The 27,674-nt window shown below is 41.4% G+C and overlaps 1 protein-coding gene across 2 annotated transcripts in view; it reads right to left on the bottom strand.

Annotated features, from left to right (window-relative positions):
* Positions 1-27,674, bottom strand: part of TMEM108 (transmembrane protein 108) — a 165,242-nt gene that overhangs the window by 60,151 nt on the left and 77,417 nt on the right. For both annotated transcript variants that reach the window (XM_074575192.1, XM_074575193.1), the window contains exon 3: positions 25,227-25,308. In XM_074575192.1, the coding sequence (XP_074431293.1) occupies positions 25,227-25,266 (40 nt within the window). In that variant the 5' untranslated portion in view covers positions 25,267-25,308. The remainder of the gene's footprint in view (positions 1-25,226; positions 25,309-27,674) is intronic.

The raw sequence follows: 27,674 nt of genomic DNA, 5'->3' as shown, positions 1-27,674 counted from the left end.
ATTCACAAGCTAATGTAACTCAGGGTTTTTATTCCCTCTCCTTAATGCCATATAAGTTGGGCCACTCAGAAGCACCCATAAATATCAAACTGATGCAATCAAACTGATGCAGGCCTGATACCACAGTCTATACCCACCAGATGAGTTTCTGGGCTCTTGGGAGTCAGTGTGCAGAGCTGGGCTGTGTACAGCTGGGCTCCAACTGCGCTGGCACAGGGGTCTCTTGGGGCAGCAGATCACGCTGCCTTTATTTCATGCTGATTAGCAGCACACCACCATTTTTCATGCATAGAGTTGCACCTGCACTGCCTCACATGATGTGCTGCCTGCATTATTTCACAGGTAGGGCCAGTCAAGCAGGTCCTGGCAATACGACGGTGACAGGTCCCCACCGAGCTTCTGCTGTCTTGGGTGCTGTCTTCTGCTCCTCCTTGCCCAGCAGGAGCCCAGATGGACCCAAGGACCAAAAGCTGGCTGCGGGGCACGGAAGCGTCGCTGGGGAATCTGATTGTCTACACCTGGCCTCTGCATGCCACAACAGCTCCATTAAGGAACCAAACCCATGCTTTTGCCCTCCACCTCACTGACAGCCACAGCACAGGGCAACACTTCAAGGGTGACCACGTCTTCTGCCAACATTTGATTTTTTTCACTAGCTTTCCCTCAGGGGCAAAATGTCTATCCTAGAGCCTGTGCTCAGCTCACGATGAGGCCTGTAATTCGGCAATCTGGCAGGATCGTTAGGTAGGCATGCCTGCCTGCGTGTGCGTAGGTACAGAAGGAGCCTTACGGCTTGTCCCACCCTATGGCCATGCAAGAGCAGGAATAATTTAATCCACAGTGACAGCTGATGCGGGTGAGAATTTAGAGACAGCACTTGAAACCCAGGAGCAGCAGCAATCCATCTGAAAGCTCTCTGGCACATCTACTGGAGCACTGGTGATTTGACTCCAGAGCTGCCATCCCACCCACCAGCGCATGCTGCTGCTTTGGAAACCTTGTCCTTCTTGTGAAACGGAAATCAGTCCCGGTCACTGGAAAGGCCTTTCCCTATTCCCATCATGATCCCCAGAACCTATTAACATTATAAAATAGGATTGATTACAGGCTGCATGAGAAGCAAAGAAATGTGATTCCTTGGTGTAAACGGTGCCAGAGTTAACCCCACACACCCACCCTCAGCAGACCCATCAATCTGCAGAGCACAGAATTTAAAAATGCCAGGAATCAAAGATCCCTTCTTGTTATAAAGGAAGCAAAATCCACACGTTTTGGAGCTTTCAGGAAAAAAGAAATCCACTAACTTGGCATTGACTGTCATTTAACCTGCAGGCAAAGCTGCCAAGACCTTGTAATTACAAGTACCTGAATTATACTGCAGGTATTGATCCTCCATGGTGTGGAACAAGAGCGATGTGTTGACCCCACTATTCCTTTTTACAGAACAGCTGGGGTTTGACAACAACAGAGAATCAACGTCTGGGTAAACTGTTGTGTTGGGTTTTTTTTTCCCCTCCAGTGATAATTCAATTTAGCAGCTATAAAGCAGAAGTTAATTCTTTGCCTGATTGTATTTGGGTTTTCAGAGACTTGCTGCCCTACTGTTTCAGAAAATAGCCCTGTCTAAAATTGTCGGAACACTTTATTCAAAATCACCAATTCCCTCCCATCAGTCTTGAGTGGGCCTCATTGTTATGAGTCTCGTTAGGATGTTTCAACTGAAAAACCATATTTCTATTCCAGTTGTCATGGAACAGCCAGTCTCTCCTGGTGGAAAAAAGAGCTGGCATTAAGTTGTGGAAAAAATGTCCCATAAACGTATTCTTTATTACTAATATCAAAAGCTTGATTCTGCCACGTTTACACAAGTCGGCTGGCTGATTTTAATGGAAATGCTCTGCTTGATGATGGAGGGGAGAACTGCTAGAAAATAAACAAATTGTAAATAATAATTAAATAAAAAATAGAAGTCCTAAGAATATTGAGGTTTTGAATTTAGGCTCTCATCCTGCAATCTGCTTTGGGGATACTTCAATTTGGCTCTGTGCAGAGAAGCTTGGATGACTGTCGTCTTAAATTGGAACTAATTGCTTTGCTATTTGTGCAGAGGAATCTGTCCATGTATGATCTCCCATTCCCTTGACAAATTCCAAAATGAATTTCTTGAAACACCTAGTAAGATGGGAGGTGAAGGTACCTGGATGGGGATACAGCACACCTACTTCTTGCCATAGACTTAGCACCTGGTGCCAGGGTCTCTGCTCTTGGTTGGCCCGTAAAGGGACACCGTAGTAATTTTGGCAGACATACACGGCGCATTAGGCAGCAGTGAATCAGTTAGTGGGAGTTTACAGCCTGAGAATTGAGAGCACAAGGAAAGAAAATAATCAAATTCCACTGAATATATGGCTATGAGAGGACGGAAAGAGCCATAGTAATGCCTCATTTTTAAAGTTACAACTTAGCTTCGTGCCTGTCTGAGATTTGATTTAAAATTGCTAGTGCTCCTAGTACAGAAAAAAACAAAACCAAACAAACAAAAATCCCTTCTAAATTTGACCAGCGCAATGCATAAGCAACAGTTCCAGCTCTGGAAATGATATGTTACGACTCATTACAAAGCTATGTTCACTCTGAATACTAATGCTGAAAAATTAAATATCATCATTTTAAGATGTTCATCATCTTATCAGCAGGAAAAAATGCAACATGTTTTTTTACTGGCAGTAGATATTATTAATTATTATACATACGAAGCCATGCATTAATCTGTTGTTACAAAAGGTTCCTCAGGCATACATTTCAAGCTACCTCCAGCTTTGTGTAAAGAAGGAACGAAAGGGGAGGTTCACTCCTAACCAGGTTTTTAATCAGTATCAAGGGATACCGTCTGAAGAATCAGAAGTCCCAAAAGATGTAGTCTACTTACTAAAACCTCTAACTTTCCCTGGACAGTTTCTGTAATGCACTAGGGTGTCTGCCCTTTGCATTTTACGTCTGCACTTGAACAACACACCAGGAGTGGAACATGTGGGTCAATGTGAAATAAAAGGAGCCCAATACCAAAACCACAGGTATACAGATGAGAAGAAAAGAAGAGATAGGAGATAGGGAAAAATTTTGTGGGCTTTTCCATGTAATTCTAGCTCTGTGTTATGTAACTTAGGTTTCATGTCCTGTGCAGTCATGAGGTATTGGGAGAGATAATAATAGACATTAAATTGTTATTCCTTGGTAACTTTTAAACTCTTGAGGTGTGATTAATGAGAGGAGTGTATCAGGGCTGGAAAATATGATGTGGGAACATCTGGAGACAATTGACAGAGTGTAAAAATAGGCTATATGTCCTAATATTTTTTTTTCCTGTTTCCAGTGTCTGTGATTCTGTGCTAACAAGCAGTTTCATAAAATCAGCTTTTAATAGCAGAGTATCAAATTAATGAGTATGACTCTGCTTGGTCACGTGGCACCTAGTACTTTGTAAGCATGAGGTCAGAAGAAGCATCCCTTCTCTCAGAGTTACAGTATGTGCTCATTCCTGGTACAGTCAAACATCTTACTCTCACATATTTCTGACGCACTGAGCCTGTCCCCAGAAGCCACAGCCAGAGCAGAACACCTCTCCTGAGCTGAGAAGCAAATGCCTGTTTCTCTCTATTTGTCTCTCCATACATGCAAGCTCTTAATCATGCCAGTAACTCTTCACACACACGCCACAAAAACACAGTCTAGAGTTTGGTATACACGGGTGATCCCAAAGGGCCAGCATGAAACCTTGTTTAACTGCTATTCACAAACCAATACAAACCACAGGAACAGGGCAGGTCTGAGTCTGTTTGACAGAGGATGCTCTGATCAGACTTGAAATCTTTATTTTCTCAGAAAAGTAAACTGTTGTAAACTGTTGTTGTCTTCAAATGTGCTCATTCTGAGGAGCCTCTGGGGCACGCTCGTGTTCACGCAGAATAAGAGGCTCCTCTCCTGCTAAAGCTCACCAACTCTTAAAGGCCTTTTCATCTGAGAGCCCTGCCTAAGGGGAGTTGGCTTCCATTTATAAAGAAAACCCACAAGAAGACATTAAGTCACCACATTACTTACGGCCACCAGCTCTGCTATGTTTGCATGTTCCAGTTCTCTGCACAGGAGACGGGCAAGGCGGAGTGCAGGGATGGGGAAAAGAGGCAAAAGATGGATGAAGTCTTTCAAGGTTAAATGGGAAATTTAACCAAGGAAGTTGTTAGTGGAGCCCGTTAATCAGAACGAGATCTTGGCCCTGCTCTGCAACGCTTAAGCCAAGACATTCCTCCAAACTGGGCACTACTCAGCACAGTAATGCCACTGGCCAGGGTCTCTGAGCTAAGCAAATGTGAGATGCAAAGAGAATCCACACAAAGAGAACAAAAATACACGAAAGATAAGGAAACTCTGTCAAAAAAAAGACATGAGACAGTAAGAAAACCCAACATAGTCAAAACTACCCAATATAAACAAAAAGGATTTGAATCTGTGATCCCTGATAGGACAAAAATGTATAAATGAGTGCAATCTCATCTCTCCCAGGGGAAGTGAGTAAGGAAGAGGCGCAGACAAACCTTTCAGTTTGTGCTCAGTCTACCTGTTGAGTACTCCGGAATTATGTTATGTTATATTACATTACAATATATTATAGGCCAGCTTCTAATAAAGATGACAAGTGAAGAGCAGGGGAAAAGATTTGAGCGTACACTAAAAGGGGAAAGAAATATACCTATTTCATTGTCCTGTGGCAAGCAATGGTGTCCTACTACGTGCTCAACAGGCACTACCATTTCACTGTAGTTCATCCACTTCGGTGATAAGTACAAAGCCTCCCTTTCTGAATAGAAACTATGTGTTGCTTTTCTCCCTCATAAAGCCATAGTGATTATGTGGAAACAGCAGGGGACTTCTGCCTCCCCAGAAGATAAGCTCCCTACGTGAGCAGAGTGCTAATCACTTACACAGCACCTACCTGCAGGGCTTACACTTACCATACAGTTCTGAGTGAAATAAAAATCAAGTAATTTACTCTTTGCCGCTTAGTTAGTTTTTCTTTTTATAATCCTGAAGACCAGAAAGAGCAATTAACACAGGATCCTTTTTCCCCTCATTCAGTAAGTTAGACTGGTTGATAAAATGAGTGAAGAACTTGCACTTAAGCACTGGGCCTGGCCCTGAGGGTGGAGTTTAGATCCACCATATCTCCCTGTAATCTTGGGAAAGCCAATTCCTACGTTGTTTCAGTTTTCCAAGGCTAAAATAACGGTTTTCCTTCTGTTCAGATTTTGAATGCATTAGGATTCAGGATGGTACTGCACCTGTGTGTACAGGGTTTGAAAAATGGGCCCTTCTCCTGCTTGAACACAACAGGACTACTATTATCACCAGAAATACTACACTACAGAAAGATTTCCTCAACTTTTGTGCCCTTGTCTCTGGCCTTGGAGGATGGGCAGCACAACCTTGACAATGTTGTGTCTGAGATGAAGTCTTCTGGCTGTAGTAACTTCACCCTTTTCATCTTAAACAGCCCCACTTATCTCTACATACTGATTTCCAGTGGGTCCTGAAAGGGGAGAGAGAGATTGTTGGGTCTGCTCACAGGTGAGAGGAAGAAGCTTCCTGAAATTAAGGTTTCCTTATATTATTCCATTACTGTGGTCAGGATTGCTGTTGTGGAGATTGTAGGGCTCCCCAGAATTCAGTGGGGTCTGTCACACCAGAGATTAGCCTGGTCGCTATACCCTGACTCTACAGTCACTTTGCTACATTGAGCACTTTGCTATATCGAGCCTTTTAGCTTCTTGCTCTCTGGGGCCAAAAAAAGGGAGAATGGCGACCCTTCCTATAAAAACACTCAGTTCTTTCTGCTGTGGAAGAAGAGAGCCAAGAGCTGCAAAAAAGCCTGGATTCATTTTCTTTCCATTTTCCATTATACAAAATGTTCTCAGTCGAGATTAATGTCTGTTCATGATCAGGCATTACTTCATCCAAGAATGAAGGAGAACTACTCAGCCATTACTCAGAGAAATGAAAGCAGTCTCAGATCAAATCATCATTCTCCTGCTTTGATCAAGTCATCATCTGAACTAAGTCCACTCAAGGAAAAAAAATGTGTTTTGAGACAAAACTTCAACATTTGGGTCCATGTTCACCAAAAACATACAACAACACAGAATTACAGAGAAAAGACTGTTCTCCAGATGTTTCCACAACATGAGTCCAATCATCCAGCCACACCTAAACCCCCAACCTGAGGCTTTCAGCTCAGCTGCACTAAGACCCCCCCAGTTACAGGATGCCTGGACCCTGTGCACAGGCTAGCTGCATGGCACTGCCCCAGACAGGTGGCCGTCTGGTGGCTGGAGCTGGCATTCCGGCTCTGCTCTGACACTGACTTGCTGAGGGTCTTCAAGTAAGTTGTGAGTGTCTTCACTGCATAGATTGGGCACCCCACCTGCGAAACAGGCAGAGAAACAAACTGTGCACTCGGTTACACTATCTATTTCTACCTACAACAAATGTTTATAGTACACCAAGCACAGAAGTAGTTAAGGGCGACTCATTTCCGGATCTCACTAATGAGGTACGAGCTGTTTGGTTTATCTGCACAAAACACCATGAGAGCCTCAGAAGGAGAAATAATGCACAACATTATTCTTTTCTAATTGTTCGTAACTGTGTCTGTGTCTGAATTACCAGAGATGTTCGTGTCTGCTGTGCGATGCGCAGCAGTGAGGCTATGGGTTGTTTTCCTTTTGCTTTGCAGAAAGAAGCACATTGTGCCACGGCACAGACACTCCCAAGACCCCAGCCTCACTTACCACTATTCACAGCCATGCTGAGGGGGCAAAGGTACATAAAATCAGATGGCTGGACGTTATCGTGCCTGCCATCTGCCCCTCCCGCACCTACAGAGAAGTCAACCAGAGGCATCCATCTGTCACTCCATACCACTTTCCTCCTTGGGCTGTGCGCCGCTCGTATGGCTGCAAAACTGGTGTACTTCAGGGGACAATTTTCCTATGAAGCATCCTACCCCTGCCAGGTATCCGCTACTGGTCTCTCATGTGACAATCAACCATCTTAGATAGCTGCTTAGTATCTAGGACCACTGTAAATAGGCAAAATTTAAAGCAAATGCAGCAAGGAAGGGATTTTAAAACATTAAAATTCAGTAGATCAGTCTTCTCTTTGGAACGGGTGTGGAAGGAACCAAATCACGTTTAACACCAGTATAAATTTAAAGATGATCTACTGAATTACATTTTTTCACCTCAAAATTAAATTATCAGAGCAACCGAGATAAGATTCTGGAGCTGATCACACCAGCTATCTTCTGACAATGACTAAATGTCTGTACTAGCAAAAGCAAGCAGTTGTCAACGACCAGAAAATAAATTAAGAGATACTTGAGGGATTTCAGTCGGAATATTCATGCGAGTAGCTGCATGTGAAAAAGGACTTGCATAGACCTTCTATATATGCTTCCACTAATGTAGAAAACAGGAGGAACATCCTTAAGAAGATGTTTTGATCAATACCTACTAGCTTAAAGTTTTGCAAATATATGTTCTACTAAATCAACAGGCTTGCAATACAGCATCAGTATTTTATTAACTGCAGTAAAGCCATGCCTAAAAGATGAGCTTTAGCTGACCATGTCCTAACTTGAATTTTGAATTGCTTTGTCTTCACAGTTGTCTGAATCTAAGCAAGTAATCCAGGTTGGTTTTATTTTTCCACTGCAGGTATGTCCTAAGTTTATAATTATGCATACCAGAAGAATTAAAACAGCTTATACAAACCTTACAGGCATCATGGGCAAGAAGCATTCTCAACAAGGATTTCAGGTGGAATCAAAAGTTTACTAGGATTACTAGGGTCCAAAATGTCTAAATTAACTACTGTTTACTCGGACCCATCACAGCGCCGGCAGGACAAACACGGACATTGTGAGTGAACACAGTCACTGTGCTCTTTATCTCACTGCACTGCATTTACTGCATACACTGTATACATCGAAGGTAACTAAAACAAGGGTTTGAAGAATGAAGAGTGTTTTCAACAACATGAACCCTGACAAAAGGACACAAGAAAGCCAGTCACAGCTCACCTAACTAATTAGTTTATATCCATCGCACTTGTCTGTACCATATTCATATTCTACTGATATAATATATTAAATAAATACATAATATATATTATACAGAGAGTAATTGATCTAAGTGTAGTTATAATGACTTAAACCAAGCTAATAATGCACTTATGTATTTCTGTGCACTGAGAATCTGATTCAGTGAATCGAAGAAATTTGAATGGTGTGACTCTAGACTTACTCTACCGGAAATATAGGCAGAATATAATCTTTAGACCTCTAAAAGCATTAATAATAAACTAAGTTTACTTGTTCCTTATGGCAAGGAAACAATTTGGTATCAAACAGCTCATACACTGAAAGATAAAAAAGTTCAGAAAGAAACCCAGAAGTACTACTCGGAGCACCAGAGATCCCAGGGTTTACCTTTGGTGACATCTTTCTTGTTATAGAGTAAATGCAGCACGTTTCATGCTCTTGCATCCTCTGTTCATTTGTGTAAAATGTTTCCTAAACAATATTAGAAATTAATCCTTCCATATTCCTATTATACATACTGTTGCCTTGTTGACTGACCCTTAATTACTGAGCCTCCTCTTTACCAAAGCGTGTTAATGATTTCTATCTCAGTTGTAACAATGATTTTTGAAGAAAAGAAGTTTAGACTCTTTTTTTTTTTTTCTTTTTCCTTCCTTGCATATTCTGGATCTTCTCTTGAGCTGGATCAGCTTCACTCGTTCAGGCTAAGCATTCATTTGATTTAGTGACGGTCAGCATAGATGTGGTCACAGACATTGTTTCTTGAGGGGAGCAGCTTGGGTAGCCACAACTCTACCTAAACTTTGCAGAATTCTCCTCATAGTCTGATTAATTCGTGTTCAAATGCTAGTGAATAAAACTAAAGGAATGAAAACTGCAGGTGTCCCATCACTGCCAGCAGTGTTTTAGAGTATTGCAATCCCAACATACATTAAAAACAGCCTAAGGGTGCTTTTAGCATACTGACTTAGAACTACGCAAAGCTCCTTTTAAAGAGAGAGACCCATTAAATCCCCTCCTTCACAAAAATTGTCTGTAGAGCGGTGCCGTCACAAATATATTCAGTTCAAAGCTGAATAACTATCTAGAAGGCTGCTGACAGGAATACTAGAGAAGCATAGCAGTCAGACATGTATTTCCAAGGTCCTTCCTTTACTTCATCTCCCAGCTGCCACAGAGCGCTCTTTTGGGGTGAAGACTAGCCATCCACAACACAGTTTAGCCTCTGCCTCTCTGTGAAGGCTGTAGGAGGTATAGTTAGGTAACTTCAGTGTCTCCTCACAAATTACTTGAGAAGTTCTTCAGTAATTTTGTCAAATGTATCACTGCAAAATATTTTCTCCATGAGATCACAGAACAGCAGGGTGTGCAGTTCACTTGCAGATATCCATCACCTTTACGTTTGCAGAGCACCTAAACTACGGGCTCCTAGTCCTTTCCAGGGTTTGCAGAGGCTTTTGGGCTGGAAATAGGAATACTGAAATGCCACTGCCCTCACCAGAACACGCAACCACAAAATCACTGATGAACATGTTGTGCTCCTTGCTGATGCTGATGGACATCTCCTGGAGGTAGCAGCCCGAATGAGTTATGGGTGATGCCATGCATCTCCTCTTTTCCTGTTGAATAAGCCTACCACGTTCCTATGACAACCATCAGTGCCAAGGTCCTCTACAAATGAAAATGGGGTCAGAGAAGGGGAAGAAACCACAAGATGGATGCAGTTCATATGCAAACTTGCCCTAGAGGCAGTATTTTAACAATCTACAGTGCCTGATGAATGCACCGTAGGTTAGTAGATGTGCTTAATGCATGTATGGCAGACAGGCTGACAGTCTCTTATGCTGAACAATGGACAAATGGATTAAGTATTGGAATAAAAACAAATTAATATTTTAAAAACCTGAAATATGTGGCAGATTCAGTAGACTATAAGGTACCTCTCTCATGGATACCCTGGATACATACCATTCCCAATCTATAACTCTTACACTTTAATGTAAGTGACAAAGCCCCCGATGTTGTCATGAAAACACATCCTCAATAGTGGTGAGAAGCACTACGAATGGTATCAGTGAACTTCTAATGCAGCTACTGATTTTATGTATGAAAATGGCAAAAGAGGTGCTTATGACTGGTGATTTACATCTTCATTAAAACACTTGTCCTTCAAACCAAACCCTGCAATTCACTGAAATTAACAGGGTCTTAAAATTGGAATATGTATTATAAATTAATACATTTTTTGATCTTATATAATAACAAGTATAATACTATTGGCATCCTACCTTTCCTGCATAAAAAATACTGCCTGCTGCACTAATACATATTGGCTTACTCGGAACAGCAAACCTAAGAATGCAAATCTCTAAAGCTCATTTAACAGAGGACTCCACCGTATTCTGCCGTAACTCAGATCAGAGCAACCACAGTTTTGCATTTTCCAAACCTGAGAAGCTCTCGATTCAGTGTCTTGTGCATTTCAAGGCTGTCAAAGTGAAACCATCGCAGCTTATAGCTTTATAAAGGGAAAATTTTCTCACTGCCAAATTCGTGACTGTTTCCTACTCTTGCACAGATGCATTGTAGAAAATATGTTTTGCTCTGTCTTGCATGAAAAAACAGCCACAGATGACTAGCCTCACAGAATGACTTCATTTTCTTTCTTAGTACAGCTTTGACATATAGGGAACCACAATGATCTGAGGGCAATCTTCCCCACCCTCGCTGGGTGAGCTACCCTTGCCCACTCCACTCTTCTCCTCCTTTGGTGGCAATTTCCGAAGGGCTTGCCAGCTGCTGCACGGACAGCCCTGCCAGACTCCTTCCTCTGCACTTCAGAAGGAGCACCCAGAAATGCTGCAATAAGAAATTCTAGGTGCAGTTCCTCCTTCGATGGCTGTAAAGGAGCTACTTCTTTTGGTAACTCATCCCTGGCTGTAGATGTTGAGCAATAAAATACATGGACCCGTGAGTTTGGGCAAGAGCCAAGCATCAGCATGTTCAGCTGGTGACTCTTGTGAGCAGAGGAGACGCTGACACTGTGAAGCAGAGGAGAACTCACCCTCACTGATCCCATGACTGAAAAAAATACATAAGCTGAAGAGTCTTTCCTAACATGGTTGTCTTGTTATTGCTGACTGTAAGAAAAAAGCTCTTGGTTCTCCACCTCCACCTAGTAAATTTTTTTGCTTTCCTCTTAGCAGAAGAACTGATGGGTGCAGAGGAAAAGCTGTGTACAGAACATGAAACAATGCCTCCTCCATTGCCTTTTTTTTAGCTTGCTTTTCTCCACCTGCCTTTTCTACAAAGCACACCTTGTGATGGAAGCTTCTAAAATGGCAAGACACTGCCACAGGTAAAATCAGAATTTCCCCCCTTCACTTTTTCAGAAGTCTCTTTTATACAGGTTTCCATTTCTGGTAGCTGGAGAATCTCGGCAGCGGGAAGGCCGACGGAGTATTGTTATGAAATGTCATTTTTAAAAGTCTTTTTATTAATATTTTCCCCAGATTTATTTGTTTCAATAGCAGCAGATTTACTGCAAGTTGTAGAGTTATGTTCAAAATCCATGAATGCAAAGGATGTTGAAACTATGCAAAAACATATTGCTTTCCGAAGCAACGTTAATAATACATTTGTAGATACTGAGACCCGCTCTATACTAGTTGAGACAGAGTATGGATGTAATGTATTCACAAGCACTGTGGATAAATCACCTCGATAAATTCTTCATGCTATACTGTAATCTCCAAAAGCTCTCTGACTGGTAAAAATTAGCCTTGCTGATCAGTCTACGATTCTTCTCGCTATCTTGTTATTCATCTGCCAGTGACACCTGAGGTTGAAACAACCCATGTCTTTATACATCTGGCACCACAAAACAACTTTACTTGACAAAACAAAGTCTCAATTGTTTTTAAAAAATACTAACACAAACCTGCACTTTCCTGCACATCTCTCCCCAAGGTCCTCCTCGGCATATTAGATCACTCTTTAAATAAAAATATATTTATTTGTGCTTTGGTTCTCATGCTAGAAGGCAGCAGTCACAGCTTCTCAACAATTTCCACTTAATATTTGAAACAGTTCTTCCTCTGAAACAGTTCTTCCAAAATTATCTGTGAAATGGACATACTGCATGGAAGTTCTTTCTTAAGAGCAATAAACATCGTATTCTACTCACCACTAAATTTTGGAGAAATACACCTCTATAAGCTCATGCATTACTTTAAAAATCAACTATAAATACCGCTTTGAAGATATAAGAACCGAGGTGAGCCAAATGCTTGGTGTGAGTCTCACTTCCTTGTGAATGCTGCTGCCCAGAGCACACACACACCAATGCATCCTTTGCGCTAGATCACAGGCTCAGCAACATACCGCTCCTGTCAATACAGGCACTGAACAGGAACAGAAACTCTTGTCACAGCCAGGGACAACATGCCTCCAGTCCAAAAAGCGGGACACACAATATGCAGTTTGTAGATACAGCAGGACCATGTGCGATCTCCCTTCCTCCATGGATAGAAAGCTTGAATCCCTTCAATCCACAGGACAAAAGAGGCTTTACAATTGTCCGTGCCGTTCTGAAAAGCATTTTCTCTGCTAGACCTAAAAATTTCACCTTGAAACACTGCAGATCGAGATTTCCCAGCCTCCCATAAGTCACAAGACAGTGAGTAAGAGGGACTCTATCACAACTTCGCTGCATTGTCTGAAAAGCAGAATAGAACTTGCAAATTAAAATTTGAGACTAACATATCTCTACTACATAAATCTCACATTTATGATTATATACATTAGGATAGATGTTGGTAACATCATAATGAAACACCACGTGATTTCCAAATGAGTATCTGAATTCACAAATTCATTTGGATTCATCTCCCATCCTCTGGCATTTTGACAGGAGGCACCTGAGGGTGCACAGAACGTTCCCTATAGGCGACACATCCCTTTGAGGATTAAACATAGGACTATTCAACCAGGAGATATAATTTTAAAAGACAAGTATTAGGAGACAGATTTCTTTTTTTATTCATTCTTCACACTTTCTGTAATAATCTGTATACTTCTAAAAATAAAAGCAGAAGGATGGCATAACCAATCCCTGTTAATAGAAAAATAATTGGCTTAAATGAGGCACACACTCATATGCACAAAAAATAAATGGCCCAACAATTCTTTTGAGAGTCACAATATTTTTAGCCATATGGTATTTCTTATTAATTGTTATAATTACTAACTAAGAGCCAAATGTACGCTCCGCACTCTACAACACATCCAAATACTGTCAACCCCTAGCCCCAAAATGCTTCCAGTTCAAAAGATGAGACGTGTAGGAACAGGAGATACTGAGAAATGCAGCGATGAGAACAGCAGGCCAAGGTCTCCCGGATGTTAGGAGGAGGATTAAGCCTCACTCTTGCAGCTGCATCAGGAACATTCCTCCTCTGAGAATAACAAACTGGGCTCTAAGCCTTTTCTCCTCCACAGAGTCAGCAAAGGAAAAGCAGCATGAAAAATGGAGCATGTTTTGAGGCTTAACAATCCACACCGGCTTTACAACATATTTTGGGCCTTTGGCAATTTATGCTAATTGAATGTAACCCTCAAGCTGTTCTTTCTGTGATGGGCCTGCTCTGGAGCACGGCCAGCCCAGAGTCCAGGGAAGCACAAGCGCCTGCGCTGAACCTTGCCGAGCAGCTCTGGGTTGCAACAGAGCCTGCAAACCAGGGGAATAATGCTGAAAATTTTGAGACACCAGTGAAAAACGCTGCAGGAAAGGCATGTTGCTCCGGTAGGAGTGAAGCACAGGATGCCCTGGTTTGGGCTTGATGCTACAGCATCCCCACAGCTTGCTCTCCCTGATGCTGGGTTCTCTGCCCCATCTTTCACATGACACCAGGAGCAGGGAACACGCAGAGCAGGGGGCAGTGGCCTTCTCGGGGCTTCGAATACCAAATGGCATTGTCACTTTCCACAAGAAAGATGGCTATTTTCTGTACTGGGAAACAGCAACGAAGACAGGTACCTCATAATCCAGAGGAGAAGCTAGCTCAATAGCCAGGAAGGCAAAGAGCAAAGAGATGTTCCCAATAACAATTAAGACCAAGACATTTTCCTCAGAATTTCCTTTTATATCTGAAACAGATTTCCCTGAAACAAGAGCTAATCAAGTCTATGTACACTGCACACCACTCACCACTCTCTGGCTCTGTAAACTACAAGGAGAGAGGACCTTCCTCTTTCCCACAGAAGCCCTTTCTTGGACGATGTACACCAAGCATTCTCCGACTTATGTTGTCTCCAGTCCAGCCATCTCCACCTCAGAGGCCAGAGGATTTATGTCTGATTCCCTGTCAGTCACATACATGGTTTGCAGTGACTTTGCAACTAATGGTCCCAGTCATAAATCTCCCAAGGGCCAGGAAAGATGCACTGCGATATGTATAGCTGAGGCCCAGGGTCCTGTTACTCTAATCTTGTAGATGATCTCCCTCCTAAGAGATTGCTCTTCTTAAAACAAAAAAAAAAGCTGCTAGTGTCCATTCCTATTAAGCCATAGCAACTACTCCATTCCGGCACATCCTCCTTGTCTGCTCCTGGGAATCAGTCTCAGAGCATCCTCCTTCCCTGAGCACCTATTGCTCTTTCTCTCTCTCCGGCGCAGGCTTCATTCTCAATAACTGTCAGGGCACTTCTGTGCAGCACCGACCGTAATGTGATTAACTTTATGCTTCACAACCTCAGCGTTAAGAAGTAGGTCCCGGGGCAGGGATTTGACATGAGCCTCTCAGGCACGTACGGGGCCTCAATCAGGAAAAACAGCTCTTCCTTCCTGAAATGGCAGCACAAAACAGCTTTGAACTAGGTGAAACAGCCAGTTGCTCTAAGGAAACAGCACCGCAAAACCCAAGCACTACTGAAGCGAAAGACATAAAACGGGAAATAATTGCTCCATTCTACCTCCAAGACAAGGCCTAAAGATCACAGGGTTTGAAACCATTTTCTTTATCTCACTGGGCTTTAAGGCTCTGAATTAACTCTCTATATACAAACACAAGTGGTTTGCCCTGCAAGCATACTGTTGTCCATTTATCAGGTACCCTCATTGTTTGTTATCTTCACTTTCTTCTCTTTGACATCTTAATTGTGGTGTCTGTATGTTAATTGTTAATGCCCTCAGCAATGAGAAGCTGTGATACCATAATGAATTTGTAGCCTCTACAGGAGCCAGTAATGCTTTAGAAGATACTGCAAAGTCATCGTTCTCCTTCCCATGGGGTGCTAACTTCAAGCAGCAGTGCCTTTTTCAAATGCATAAAGAATGAGAAACTTCATGTTAAAGTACTTAGAGCCCCTCACAGGCTGGCCACAAGGGAATTCCAGCAGCAACAAAGCCCAGGGATTCACAAAATGGACATAGAATCTAGTCAGAAATCACACTGTTTTTCACGCAGTTTACCCAAAAGTACTGCCACTAATACTCTATGGTTTACTCTGAAAGCCACAATGAAATGTGATGTGAGGTCTTGTATAAGTGCAGAATTTTTCAAACTCTTTTAGGTTCTCCTGCAATGACTCATAGCTACTGATGACATTGGTTATCAAGTTATTTAAGACCAATATTCCTCAAGGATGAGAGGGAGTTGCTTGTTCCCTTTCTAGCAATAAGGAAGGTCCGTAGGTTAAAGACTATGATGAGACAGAGTCTGTTGTACGGTCTGAACATTTCCATCTAAGCAATATTTTAGCTTTCTATGCAAAGCATGCTTTATTCTGTCACAGGACCAGACATGTGCTTCTACTGATGATGGTGGTGGCTTGAAAGGTATCTGTATGCACCAGCAGTACAGAGTAAGAACAACAGCAGAGTGACTACAGAATATGCACCCAATAAATCTGATTAGCACAAGTGTTTTAGTGGATATATACCTGGAATAAAAAATTAATATATCTGCTTTATTAAGAGGAATATCCAGACATCTCTCCCTAACTTGCATTGCTTCCTTCCCTGATGATCCCTTCACTGACAGGATACAAAAAGGTTTCTTTTCCTCCTTCTTCTCGCAGCAGCTGATACCTGTTGTAGCAGAATTAGGAAACGTCTTCTGAAAGATACTCCGATCACGGCAAGCTGCACGGCAGTGTGAACACTCAGGAGCAGCCTTTGTGGACCAAGTGCACGTGGGAGTGTACAGAAAGGACACAACACTTCTCCTAGAGCATGAGACAGATCAGCTCATCAGCTGTAGCAATTTAAATTGGAGGCTTAAATTAATTGCATAATTTCACTGGAACCTAAATGACATAGTTAATGTCTGCACAATGTTTTGACTTTATAAAGTACTGAGTAAAAAGCATTTGCTACCACTACTAGGAACTGTAAATGTACACTTGATTCAATGCCCCCCACACTTTTTTTTCCCCTTTCTTTATAACTCGGTCTTAGTAAGCACTGATTCATCAACTCTGAAGCAAAAGACTTACGTTCTGCACAGTATGACATAGTTTTGAAACAAAGTCTGCTCCTTTACATCAGGGGAAAAGGGACCAGATTTTCCAAAGTATCTTGGCACTCCATATCAAAGAGACATGCCTAGTGCAATTCTTAAAAGCACCTACAGAAGTTTCATACTCAGCCACCATCGAGATGAAAAGCAGATGAACACCTGGTTAACCTGCTTAGGTACTTAGGAAAACTCACTGAGTGTCCAACTGAGTTATTACATGTTTGCTGAAAAACCTGGCCCCAAGATCCTGTCCGTGTCCCTGGATATGACAGAGGCCTGGTCTTGAGTGAAAAAAAGAATCACTGAATCACCACAGTACAGAGGAAAAGCTCAGGGATGGGAAAGCTGATGGGGCTACAAACACTATTCCCTCAAAACCTGGAGTGGTGAGCTCCTTCTGGGCACTTCTGGCGCACACTGCAACAGACACACCATCCAGCATGGGGACTTGGCTCCTCCACCCCAAGAAAACATGGCCTTGGGGTTGTGGTTCCCTTGACTTCTCTAGGTGAAGGGATGTGGTTTCAAGTTACCGTTGCAGGGGTAGAGTGTTCTTCCTGCCAAGGTCACTTTTCAAAGATCCTTTGTGAGACATATAACAAACCTCTTCCTCTTACCCAAGAATAACATGGGGAAAAAATCATGTGAAATGAGACTGTGGGCTTTTTCCAGACCTTGGGAGCATATCCTGCCCTTGAGGTTTCAGGCATTAGAGGATATACATAGTATAAACCGATAATGTACTACAAAACAATACATTCATACCAATTATGTGTAGGCCTTGATTTGCCAAGGAAGTTTTGCAGATGTCTATCTTCAAAATAAAGACCAGCCGGATGCACTGCTTTATGAAGCAATGGCTTTATTCCAAAGGCTAACTTATATGATGTTTCACAGCAAGTTTTTTTGCAGGTGGAGTTTCGAAGTCTTTCATTGAGTTGAATGTGCTTAAATTTTGGCATACGCTCAGGTTCTTGGGAGACCTATTGTAGAACTGTAGAGGACATCTATATCTTTGCTATTTAGAGATGGGACAGGGATAATACCCATCACTTGCTGTCAAGTTGGATGGCACTTGGTTTTATATGTATTCCTTCCGAACTGTTTCCACAGCCTGCAAGGAGCTTGGGTTTATAAGTATTTCTTCTAAATTATTTACACAGCCTGCAGTGAGCTACAACGGACACACAGATGAGTGATCAAAGCTGGGATAACCTCCAGAGTTAGGTCTTCCTTTTTCAAAAATAATGGGATGTAGAGTGCCAAGGGGTGGGTAGAGGGAGAAGAGTTCAAAGGTTTTGCTAAAAGTCAATGACATTTTTAACATATAAAAGTTCCAGCACCTAAACACAGTGGTACAAATATCCCTGTATCACTGATACCAATGGTACATGTCCATGTGCGTATCAGTTCACACGTGGGAGAATATCAGATAACAAGTTATATTAAGTATCTAACAGTTGGCCATTTTTCTGTCTTTCTCGTGGGAACACTGTCACAGGCATTGGATAATTCATGGACATTTAGACACCAGCATCTGGGCTGACATAAAAATTTTCTTATGTCAAATTACTGGAAAGCAGTCCAACAGCGATTCAAGCCCATGGCTAGTGGCTGCCATAGGAGCAGTCTGTCTGGTGCTAAGAGCTCTATTTACATATTTAACTGCCTTTGCCGGATTAGGGCTTGATTGCAATATTGTCAAAAACATACCAATGTCTCTTAGGCACAGCCAGCAAGCAAAGGCAGCTTTAGGGAAGGAAATAAATGTTTGACAGGATATTTTTGTTTTATAATGCAACATATCAAAGCAAGTCAGGAACATGAAGGCTGGGAGCAAAATCCCAATCCTACTGAAGTCAGTGGGAGTTTTGCCACTGAACTCAGCAAGACCAGTATGTCATGGTCGCTAGGCTCCTGTCTGCATATCAGTAACATTTCTTCCTCCACTTGACTTGTCGCTGAGTCTCAGAGACAGACACATGAAATTGCACAAGCTGCTAAGTCTTTGTTCCTGAAGTTTCATTTCTATTAGAGATGGATGAATAAGCTTTTGAAAGGGAAAATAGAGAAAAGTCAAATTTGTACTCCTGCCTATTCACTCTCCCTCTAAAACCTCTCTCTCAAGGCTTGAGGCAAACAATACTGAATCTAAAATAGAAGATTAGACAGACACATTGTGGTACAATGGGGATTTCTTCAGGTCGAAAACACAAATAATTCACAATGTAAGATGGAAATAATATTGTGGATTCATTTTTGACCTATCAAATTATTGTTTTAACAAGAAAGAAAGGAATTTTAAAACCAAATCCTTGCAGCATTTTCCAGCTTGGGTAAACATCCATATTTATATGTATGTATTTAATATCTCTTGGTCTTCTAGCATAACAGTCATGGACACTGTTACCAGAATGTCCCACAACTGGTGTGTGAATGCTTGATGAGCATGAACACCAGGAAGTTATCCATGTTCTCATTAATTTTGAAAAATCTATAAGCTTCTAGTGCAAATATTACCATTGTAAGTATAAAATTGAAGGTATTTGATGCCAAGAACATAAACAGACTATCAAATGGCATGCGCAAAAGCATGAATTGCTTGCTTGCCAATAGAAAGAGCAAATATAATAGTGTAACTGTCTCTTGGCTTTTTATCCCAAATTCAGTGCCAAGGACTTAAACCACGACCTGAAATTCTACAGCCCCAGGCCTATTCCACATCTTTCTGTGTTTCAGCAAATCTGCAAGAACAGCGGAGAAGTTTTCACAACAGGTTACTCGTTTGAGATGGTTGCTGTATCCTAAAAATTTCTAGCTGCTCTTGGCAGAACAAGGCAGGACATCCCCTCCCCAATAGATGTAGTACCCCACACTCTTTAATGAGTTTGTGCAATCTGTGAAACGCTACCAAATCGTAACGTCTTTAAGGGCAAGAATGTTCACGGAACCAGCAAATTTAAAATAAATATTGCAAACTATTCATGGGAACAATCTTAGGTTTAGAATCCCAAGAGCCATCCAGTTCACAGAGTTGTGCTGATCCAGACAGTGAGCAGGAACACGCTCTCTTGTGTGTGCACAGCTGAAATCTCACTAAAGGGCACATCAAGGACCCTGGAGCCTACGCCTGATAAGAAAATGCATATTCAATTTAGTTTCTTTATAAGGTACAGCAGTTTGCTTTGAAAGCTCTCTTTAAAAAGGTCTGTTTTCCAGGAAGGGATCACAAAATGGAAAGTTGCAGCTTCTTTCAAGAAGGCAAAGTTTTCACTGAGAAACTGAAGCAACAACCTTTAATTGAATTCTGGGAAAAGCAAGCGTTGATGCACTGCTTGCTGCGAGCTGCCCGATGGGCAGTCTGTTACCAAGGCACGTGACTCTCAAATAAAAATGCTCCAGCCCAGTGAGTATCCCAAAAAGCTTTGTACGTGAAACACTGCATACCCAGAGGCTGTTTACCTTCCTAATTTTTAAGCAAACCAGATGGAATCTGTTGCTGGATAACCACTCCCCGCTGGTCTCTTTGCACAAGCTAACACCTACCAGCCTAACCGAGCACAACAAAAGCGTTGCTTTCTTTTCTCTCTGCGAGTCCTCGTCAGTGATAGGAAGAGACTCTCTGCTGATCTGTATCAAGTGATCCCCAGCACCTTTAAGCATACGTCAGCTGTATGTTTCTGTCGCATGGATTAATTATACATGGCTCGTGGAAAATGAGAGCCCTCTGTTGAGGCAAGCAGGCTCATTTGCGCTAAGGACACAGTACCTAGTGGTCACAGGATCAGAGGGCTTGATAGGAGCTTTTGAAATCATCTAGATAACCTGTCTCCCCTGGGAGATGTTTTTTTTCCATTCAGTGCTTCAGTGTCAGACTAAAATCCCGCTGACTAGTCTGTTCTAGCATTTCAATGTTCTAACTTGCTAAAGCATTTTTGCCTGATGTCTAACATCAAGCTACATGCCCTATAAATCCATTTCTTCATGTCTTATCTACTACTATGGACACAGAACGGGTTATTCCCCTGCTTCTGGCAATAGTCTTTTTTGTACTGCTACCATGCCTCCCCACTTGCTATAAACGAGCCGTGTATAATTGTACAAATGAGCCATCAGTGCATACCACCTTATTAATACCACATAATTATTCACAGGCAGTACTTGGCATTAGAAAGAGGAGTTGGTGGGTGTTGGTTCCTATTAGAGGCAATAGGCATTAGGAGATAATGCCGTTCAACACCTTTCAGAAGGCACTGAGAATTTGGTCTTCTCTAAGACAGGAATTTGAGAAACTCACATTGCTTATCAAATATTTATGAAACGACGGATGAGCCCCTGGACTTGCTTCGGAATCGAACGGAGCCCTCGCTTGTGCTAACCCTTTTCTACAGGGTGAACTTCACTGCAAGACTTAACCGAAAGGCAGTCAGGCTGCCAAGTTAAACCCGAGGAAGGCGAGCTGCATCCCCAGCGAGGGGATACAAGATTTGTGACAGCCTGTGTTGTACAGCACGGCCACTCACTGCCATTTTTGCTCAGTTTGCTACAGAGAGCGGTGGAAAGCTGTATATAGGAGACTCTTTCTATTGATATTACTGGGCATCGCGCCAGGCCTCGGAGATGAAAGAGTGATGCTTGGGAACGCAGTAAGTGGTAACAACATGAAGAAACACTCAGACTGGCGTTTATTTCCAGATGCTATGGTGACAGGTCCTCATACAGACACTGGTTCTGTAAGTAAACAGAAAGTAAAAGTCCTTCCATTTTTCAGGAAAATAAATGTCTGAAGAAAGTCTCATATACAGCTCATCTGCCAAGGGCTTCACCAGTTACCTTTCTTTGTACTTTTCTCTACTTTATATGCAACTTGGAACCCCTTCATGAACTGTGCATGCATGGTACATTATAATGTGCATGTTTTATTACAGAAAATGCAGACATATTGTGGCTCATGCTGTAGGGCTTAAATCATCACATTAGGTCTTTATAAAAAATGGAGATCGCTCAGCCTCATGGGAAATGCATTTGCATCTTCATCATTACAGAGGCAACAAACTTCATCCATAAAGATGTGCCTAGAACAAATGGCAGCAAATTGTGGACACATGTTTTGCTTTAATTGGTCCTCATCAACCCAATCTAGCTAGTGACTTCAAAGAGCTCTCACTAAGAAACCTCCTCCAAATTTTTTGTTTTAATCTTTTTATGTCGGTTTTTTTTTTTAATGTCTTAGAGATTTCAGATAAAATAGAACCTTTGAAGATACAGTTTGAAAGCACTGCTTCTTTACAGTTACATCACATGTTTAATTACTTATTCATAAATTATGAATGACTAGAGGTAAAGTAGCACCGCCCAGAGCCCCTGTCCTGGGCCAAATGTAGTACTGCAATTTTTACAAAGTCTACCTCTTGACAACTGGGATTAGATTCAAGCCAGCTACAACCATATTCAAATGAGCAGCTGCTGCTAGTGCCATTTTTACATACTGTTCTTGATCAGCATAAATGGACGGAATATGGTCTTTTTGGAAAGCGCACAGAAGAATACGGATGGCAATAGACTGATTACATAACTCATCTAAAATTCACCAAAAAAAGATGTATGCGACATTTAAAATCTTATTGAGATCGGGGCCTGACTTAAAAATGCCGCAAACAAACCCCACTAGTCTGTAAACCAGACAAACATCTACACAACTCTTTTCTTCTAGCCCCAAAGCCCAGCAGTCCTTATGAGTCCGAGGGTCCCACTGTCTCAGGCACTGCACAGACACATCTGAACACAGCACAAATGAAGAGAGGTGGAAACAAATACGCAGGAGTGTAGCCTCTGCTGGCCCAGTGGCACAGCTGGGACTCAACCAAGATGTGACGAGTCCCATAGCAACACACCAGTTTGGGCATCAAAGTGCTTCTTCCTACGTTTCTTAGCCACGGGCATGTTCCCACAAGCACAGACAGAGTTTTGTCTCTCCAGCTGGTCACTCTTTCTACAAAAACCACTAAAGCTTTGCTCAAGCCATCCTAGTTTTTGACTCACAAGAGTTCATACATAGGACACTTCTCTCTATAGCCCTAAGCCTCAATTAATCACTCATAACACATCAGGCAAGATGAAAATGCTGCCACATCAGAGAGGCAGCATCATGGACCCACTTGTGGCAGCTGCAGATGTGGAATGCAGGCAGGCGTAGGACATTGGTGAATCAGCCCAAAGTAGAACATCCTCTTCTGACAGTCTCTGAAGGTTTGGGTTTTTTCTTCTCTGTACAGTAGCAGCAATTTTCCCTCTTTTATGCAAATGAAAAAAATAAGACCATGCTGCAGGCCCTTCTTATAGCACAAAGAACAGTTACAGGAAACACATTAAAGTCGTTTCCTCTTCCTTGGTTGCAGAATGCACTCTCTGGAGATTGCTTTTAGTATTGTGGTGTAACTGGGGAAAAAGTGAGCTAAAGTAACACACCTACAGGACATCTAAAAGAAAACTGATTTGATAGGAATTAAGTAACTTGGTGGAACTTGATTCTTACAAACCAGCCAATCAACCAGCCAGTGAAAAAACTCGATCCAGATGCCCAAGATACCTCTTATATAGCCACAGGTGTTGTATTTGTTACGATAACTACATTTAGTACAAATTTTTGCTGCACTCAGAGAAACAAAGCCATTTGTTTATTTATCAGTAGAAACAGTATGTTCAGAATCCACCTTTTCAAATTACATCACGGAGTTCAGAATATCGTTGCCTATTCATACTATATATGTGTGTGTGTGCATATACATATAGTTTCCTCAGTCATTCCTTCTTAATTTTCAGTGTTCCTCTATTTTCTGCCTAGATCTTCAACATATTACCCTGAATAAAAAAGCAGGGATACCAGTGGGGAATGCTGCCAAGCAGGGAAGCATGATATTAAAAAAAAATAATAATAAATTACAGAAAGACGCAACACTGATAGGCTGGATATAGAGTATGCCTTCCTGTTTTTCCCTACCATGTTGATAGAAATGTATTCATACAGTTCAGTTCATGTTTTCATTGCAATGAACCTAATGTTGGTCCACCAACCGAGATAATTTTAGAATTAAGTTACTATTCATCATGCAGAAGCACGTCAAAACGTGACAAAGTATTCTAGGTCCTTAGCTATTGTGAAGCTACCACAGCCCCCACTGCTGTCAGTGGGGTTCTGGTTACAGCCCTCCCTGAGGAGCTCTTCCCCCAGTGCACTCCAGCCAGGCACCCAGACTCTGGGAGCCAAGGGTGTGCTGCTGGGCAGGTTGTCTACACACATCTGGCCTAGCTTTACGCTCATGAGAGCAAAATGATCTTGGGTGCACCTCTGGAGTCTCCCCTCAGATGTCATGAAGACGCAGCTGAGTTTCTCCTATGTCATAAGAGAAGCTGCAAATAAGAGTAGGAACACTAGCCAAACTAGCAAAGCAGAAGAAATGTCTCACTCTATACCCTGATGGCAATGAGTAAAGCAGAGATATGATATTAACTAGATTTCTGTAACAGTCCATAAAATATTTGTTAGACTTAATTTTCACACATGCCAATAAAAGTAACAGTCCTTGTATTGCTCATTCCATGCATACTAAGCACGTTTAATAAGAGAAATAAGAGAGAATAAGAAATAAGAGAGAATAAGAGAAATCCATACAAAATTGTCCACGAAAATATGTATCTTGAAGTCAGAAATTCTGCTGAATTGAAGAGACAACATTAAAAAACCTTTTTTAGATTCTTATTGTAAATTAGCAATTTCCTTTGTAAAACATATGACAGCAAGTGATTACACTTACCTTTCATCTATTCTTATTTTATTTAGTCTCTAAAATTTTGAAGAGCAGTTGTTGCTTGTGATATTCACACTGAAAATTTTCAGTCTACAGAAATGCTCAAACAGCATCAATACTGTTTTATGCCTAAAACCTTGCATTACCCCCATGAACAGGGATGACAGACATATCTACACAGTCTAAATTTCACATGAGTCTTTTTGCTAGACTTTCATATTGGATACACTCTTCTGAAATACAAAACTTAGAATAAAGAAACTAGTCATCTCAGCAAGGGACACAGAATTTAGGTCTGTGTGAGTTTGGAGCTCCCTTCCCTCACTTATAGATCTTCTATTGAGGACACCACCACGAGATGTGCCAAGTGGTATGGATCCCTTTCGTTCACTGAGAACTAGACAAAAAACACGGTTATAAAAACGTTGCATTATTTCTTCCAGCCATGATCCTCTGTTTCTACAACTTATTTTTCTACAGGTGTTCACAGCTGCAAGGCACAGCCAATCACTTTTACTCTTGTACAAGACTCTGCAGAATCAGCTGATACTTCAACTCATTTTTTAATACATCTCCTGATATCTCAGTTAACAAGATAATTTAACTTCCATATGGTTTCTCCAGCTACCTGAAGCAAGGCACATGGTTAAGTACCTCCTTGAATTGTGCACTGCATAAATATTACTATCTTATGTGAGCATTTTGATAGTTCATTTCTTACAGAAAAAAAAAGTATTTACTTACTAAACAGTTGGCAATAGAGGACCTGTAAGCTTCTCTTCATGGTATCATGTGGTCCTGCTGGTCTGCCAGTTTATTCATGATTCTGTCAAAGAAATCAAGAAAAGAAGAAAATGATTTATTACAAAATATATATTCTATCATCATACCTGTTGATTACAAAGTAAGATGAAGCTTCACAGGAAATTCATATTGATTAGCAATGGGAAATTGCCTAACTGCGCTTTGCTTGTGTTAGTCATGCTCTCCAACAGCTTAGCAGTGAAGGGTAGAGCTATGGCCAAAAAGGGGAAAAATTCTCAAGAGTACACCAAAAGCATGGTCTGTGAATTACTTCCATGTTGTGCCTATGACTTGACAAAATCGATCTCACAAGAGTTTTTTTTGTTTGGAGAAACGGTCCTCGCTGCAGGAGCGAACACAAGATGCAGATATCGCCAGGCAGCTGTGCTGGGCACACAGGGCTGGAGTCTCCTCCCCGAGTCTCCCCTTTTTGCATCCCTCAAGAAGTACAATACGGAGAAAGTCCACCCTCCTTTCCCAATCAAACCTTCGGTGGTGCTGAAGGGGGGACATCCCAAACTGTGCTGAAATGGTAACACAGAGGGCAGCTCTGTTTTACTTACTCTTTAGCTTCTTTACTTAATTTTTTAGCTTCATATTAGCCAGCTGTGGTAGCTCATGTCACCTCCTGACCTACCCCACCAGCTGCCTGGCCTGCATCTAGAGTTGCGGAAACTGGAGAACCTTCTCTATGTCCTTGGAAACTTTCTATTTCTCCTAAACTGAACTATCTTGGTGTAGGAGGGAATCTCATAATTCTTGTAACTGATGTCTGAAAATGGGATGTGGAAAAAATATCTGACCATCCCATCTCCCCATCTTTGCCTACTTGGGGAGTGACTAATAACATTTTATGTGTCTTCAGATGGTGGTTTTGAAATACTTGTCACAGATATTTTTCACCTCGGTTTAAAAAATATTATGAAAAAATAAATCCCAATCATGCTGATATTAATTATTCACATTGTGAGGAAAAGAAATGCATAAATCAGAAGTTAAAAGCAAACGTAGTCCCAAAGCACTGCTGTGAGTAATGTCTCACTAAGTACCCAAAGACAACACAGCATTTAATCTCTTAATTCCATAAAAAAGCATTTACTAAAGATTCATAACCGACTTTGAAAGACAGGACACTGAACTCATCCTCCTAAAATGCCTCTTGTCAATATTGAATAGCATGTAGTATCCTCTAGTTTTCAGTTCAACATAATTTCATCTTCTGAACTCCTGGGGACATTTCTGAGTCATTTTAACATGCCCCCATATAAACCTTTCAGAGCTTATTTAAAATGCAATCTTGAAGACATAAGATAAACAAGTCAAACCATGAATAACACCTTTGAACTGAATAAATGCTGAAGAGTTTGTGAAAACAGCACTGTGTTTGACTTCTATGTGGAAGCCTCAAAAGGACTGTGACTTTTCTTGCCTGTGTTCTGTGACAAAAGATCCTTGGGTTTTATTAAGTTATTAGATACAAAAATTTATGTACACAAACACCATGTTTTTGGATTCTCCAACGCTTTCCTTTCCATTTAAAACTGGACCTTAAAAACCATTCAAGTAACTTGCAGAAATGTCAGTATTTGCAAGGCATTTTCTCCTAAATAAAAGCAATCATCTGTGAATTAATTTACTATTTTTTTAATCAAAATCAGAGTTAGACTCATGCCATTGTTTGATCATGAAAACTTCCTGAGGGACTCCCGTTCACCCCTTTCTCCTTAAGGTTTACCAAGCAACAAAGCAGAAAAACTCAGTCTTTATGCATAAATAGACACCACATAGTCTATTACAGCCCTTTTCAAAGATGCATATACAAAAAGTCCATGTTTAGCATCCATTAAGATATTAATAAAAATACACGCAGGAAAGGACAAGATCCAGATAAGCCACTAACAATGTAGATTCCATACCCCCAAGGACTCTGCTTGTAAGTTTGTGTCAAAACAGAATTTACAATCACTGACCCATCTGAAGTCATAAAAACACAATGGAAAAAAGGGAGAATCTGAAATTGCAACCCTAAATCCACATTATTTACTTTGTACAATTTGAACTGTGCCTGGTAACTGCGAGCTGATAGAGTTTTTGGCTGTGTACCACAATTTTTTCATATTTCTCTTCCATCTCCATGTTAATGCTACCCATAACGTATAAAGGTATTTGCTTGTAAATTCTGGTATTGTCGTTGAAATAAAATGTATGCTTTTGTGTATATATTTATTTAGACAGGACTCCTAGGGTAATTCACCCTGTGCCAAGAAATAGGAAATAGTGTGCGTATGAGGAAAGAAACAAAGATTAGCAGTGGAAAACTTTCACTATGTTCTGTTGCCCTCAGAAGATTTATCTTTTTGACTACACGGCCATAAAATTATACATAGA

This window comes from Larus michahellis, chromosome 2 (genome assembly GCF_964199755.1).
Source record: "Larus michahellis chromosome 2, bLarMic1.1, whole genome shotgun sequence".
Lineage (NCBI taxonomy): Eukaryota > Metazoa > Chordata > Aves > Charadriiformes > Laridae > Larus > Larus michahellis.
This window is presented reverse-complemented; position numbering and strand designations above follow the sequence as displayed.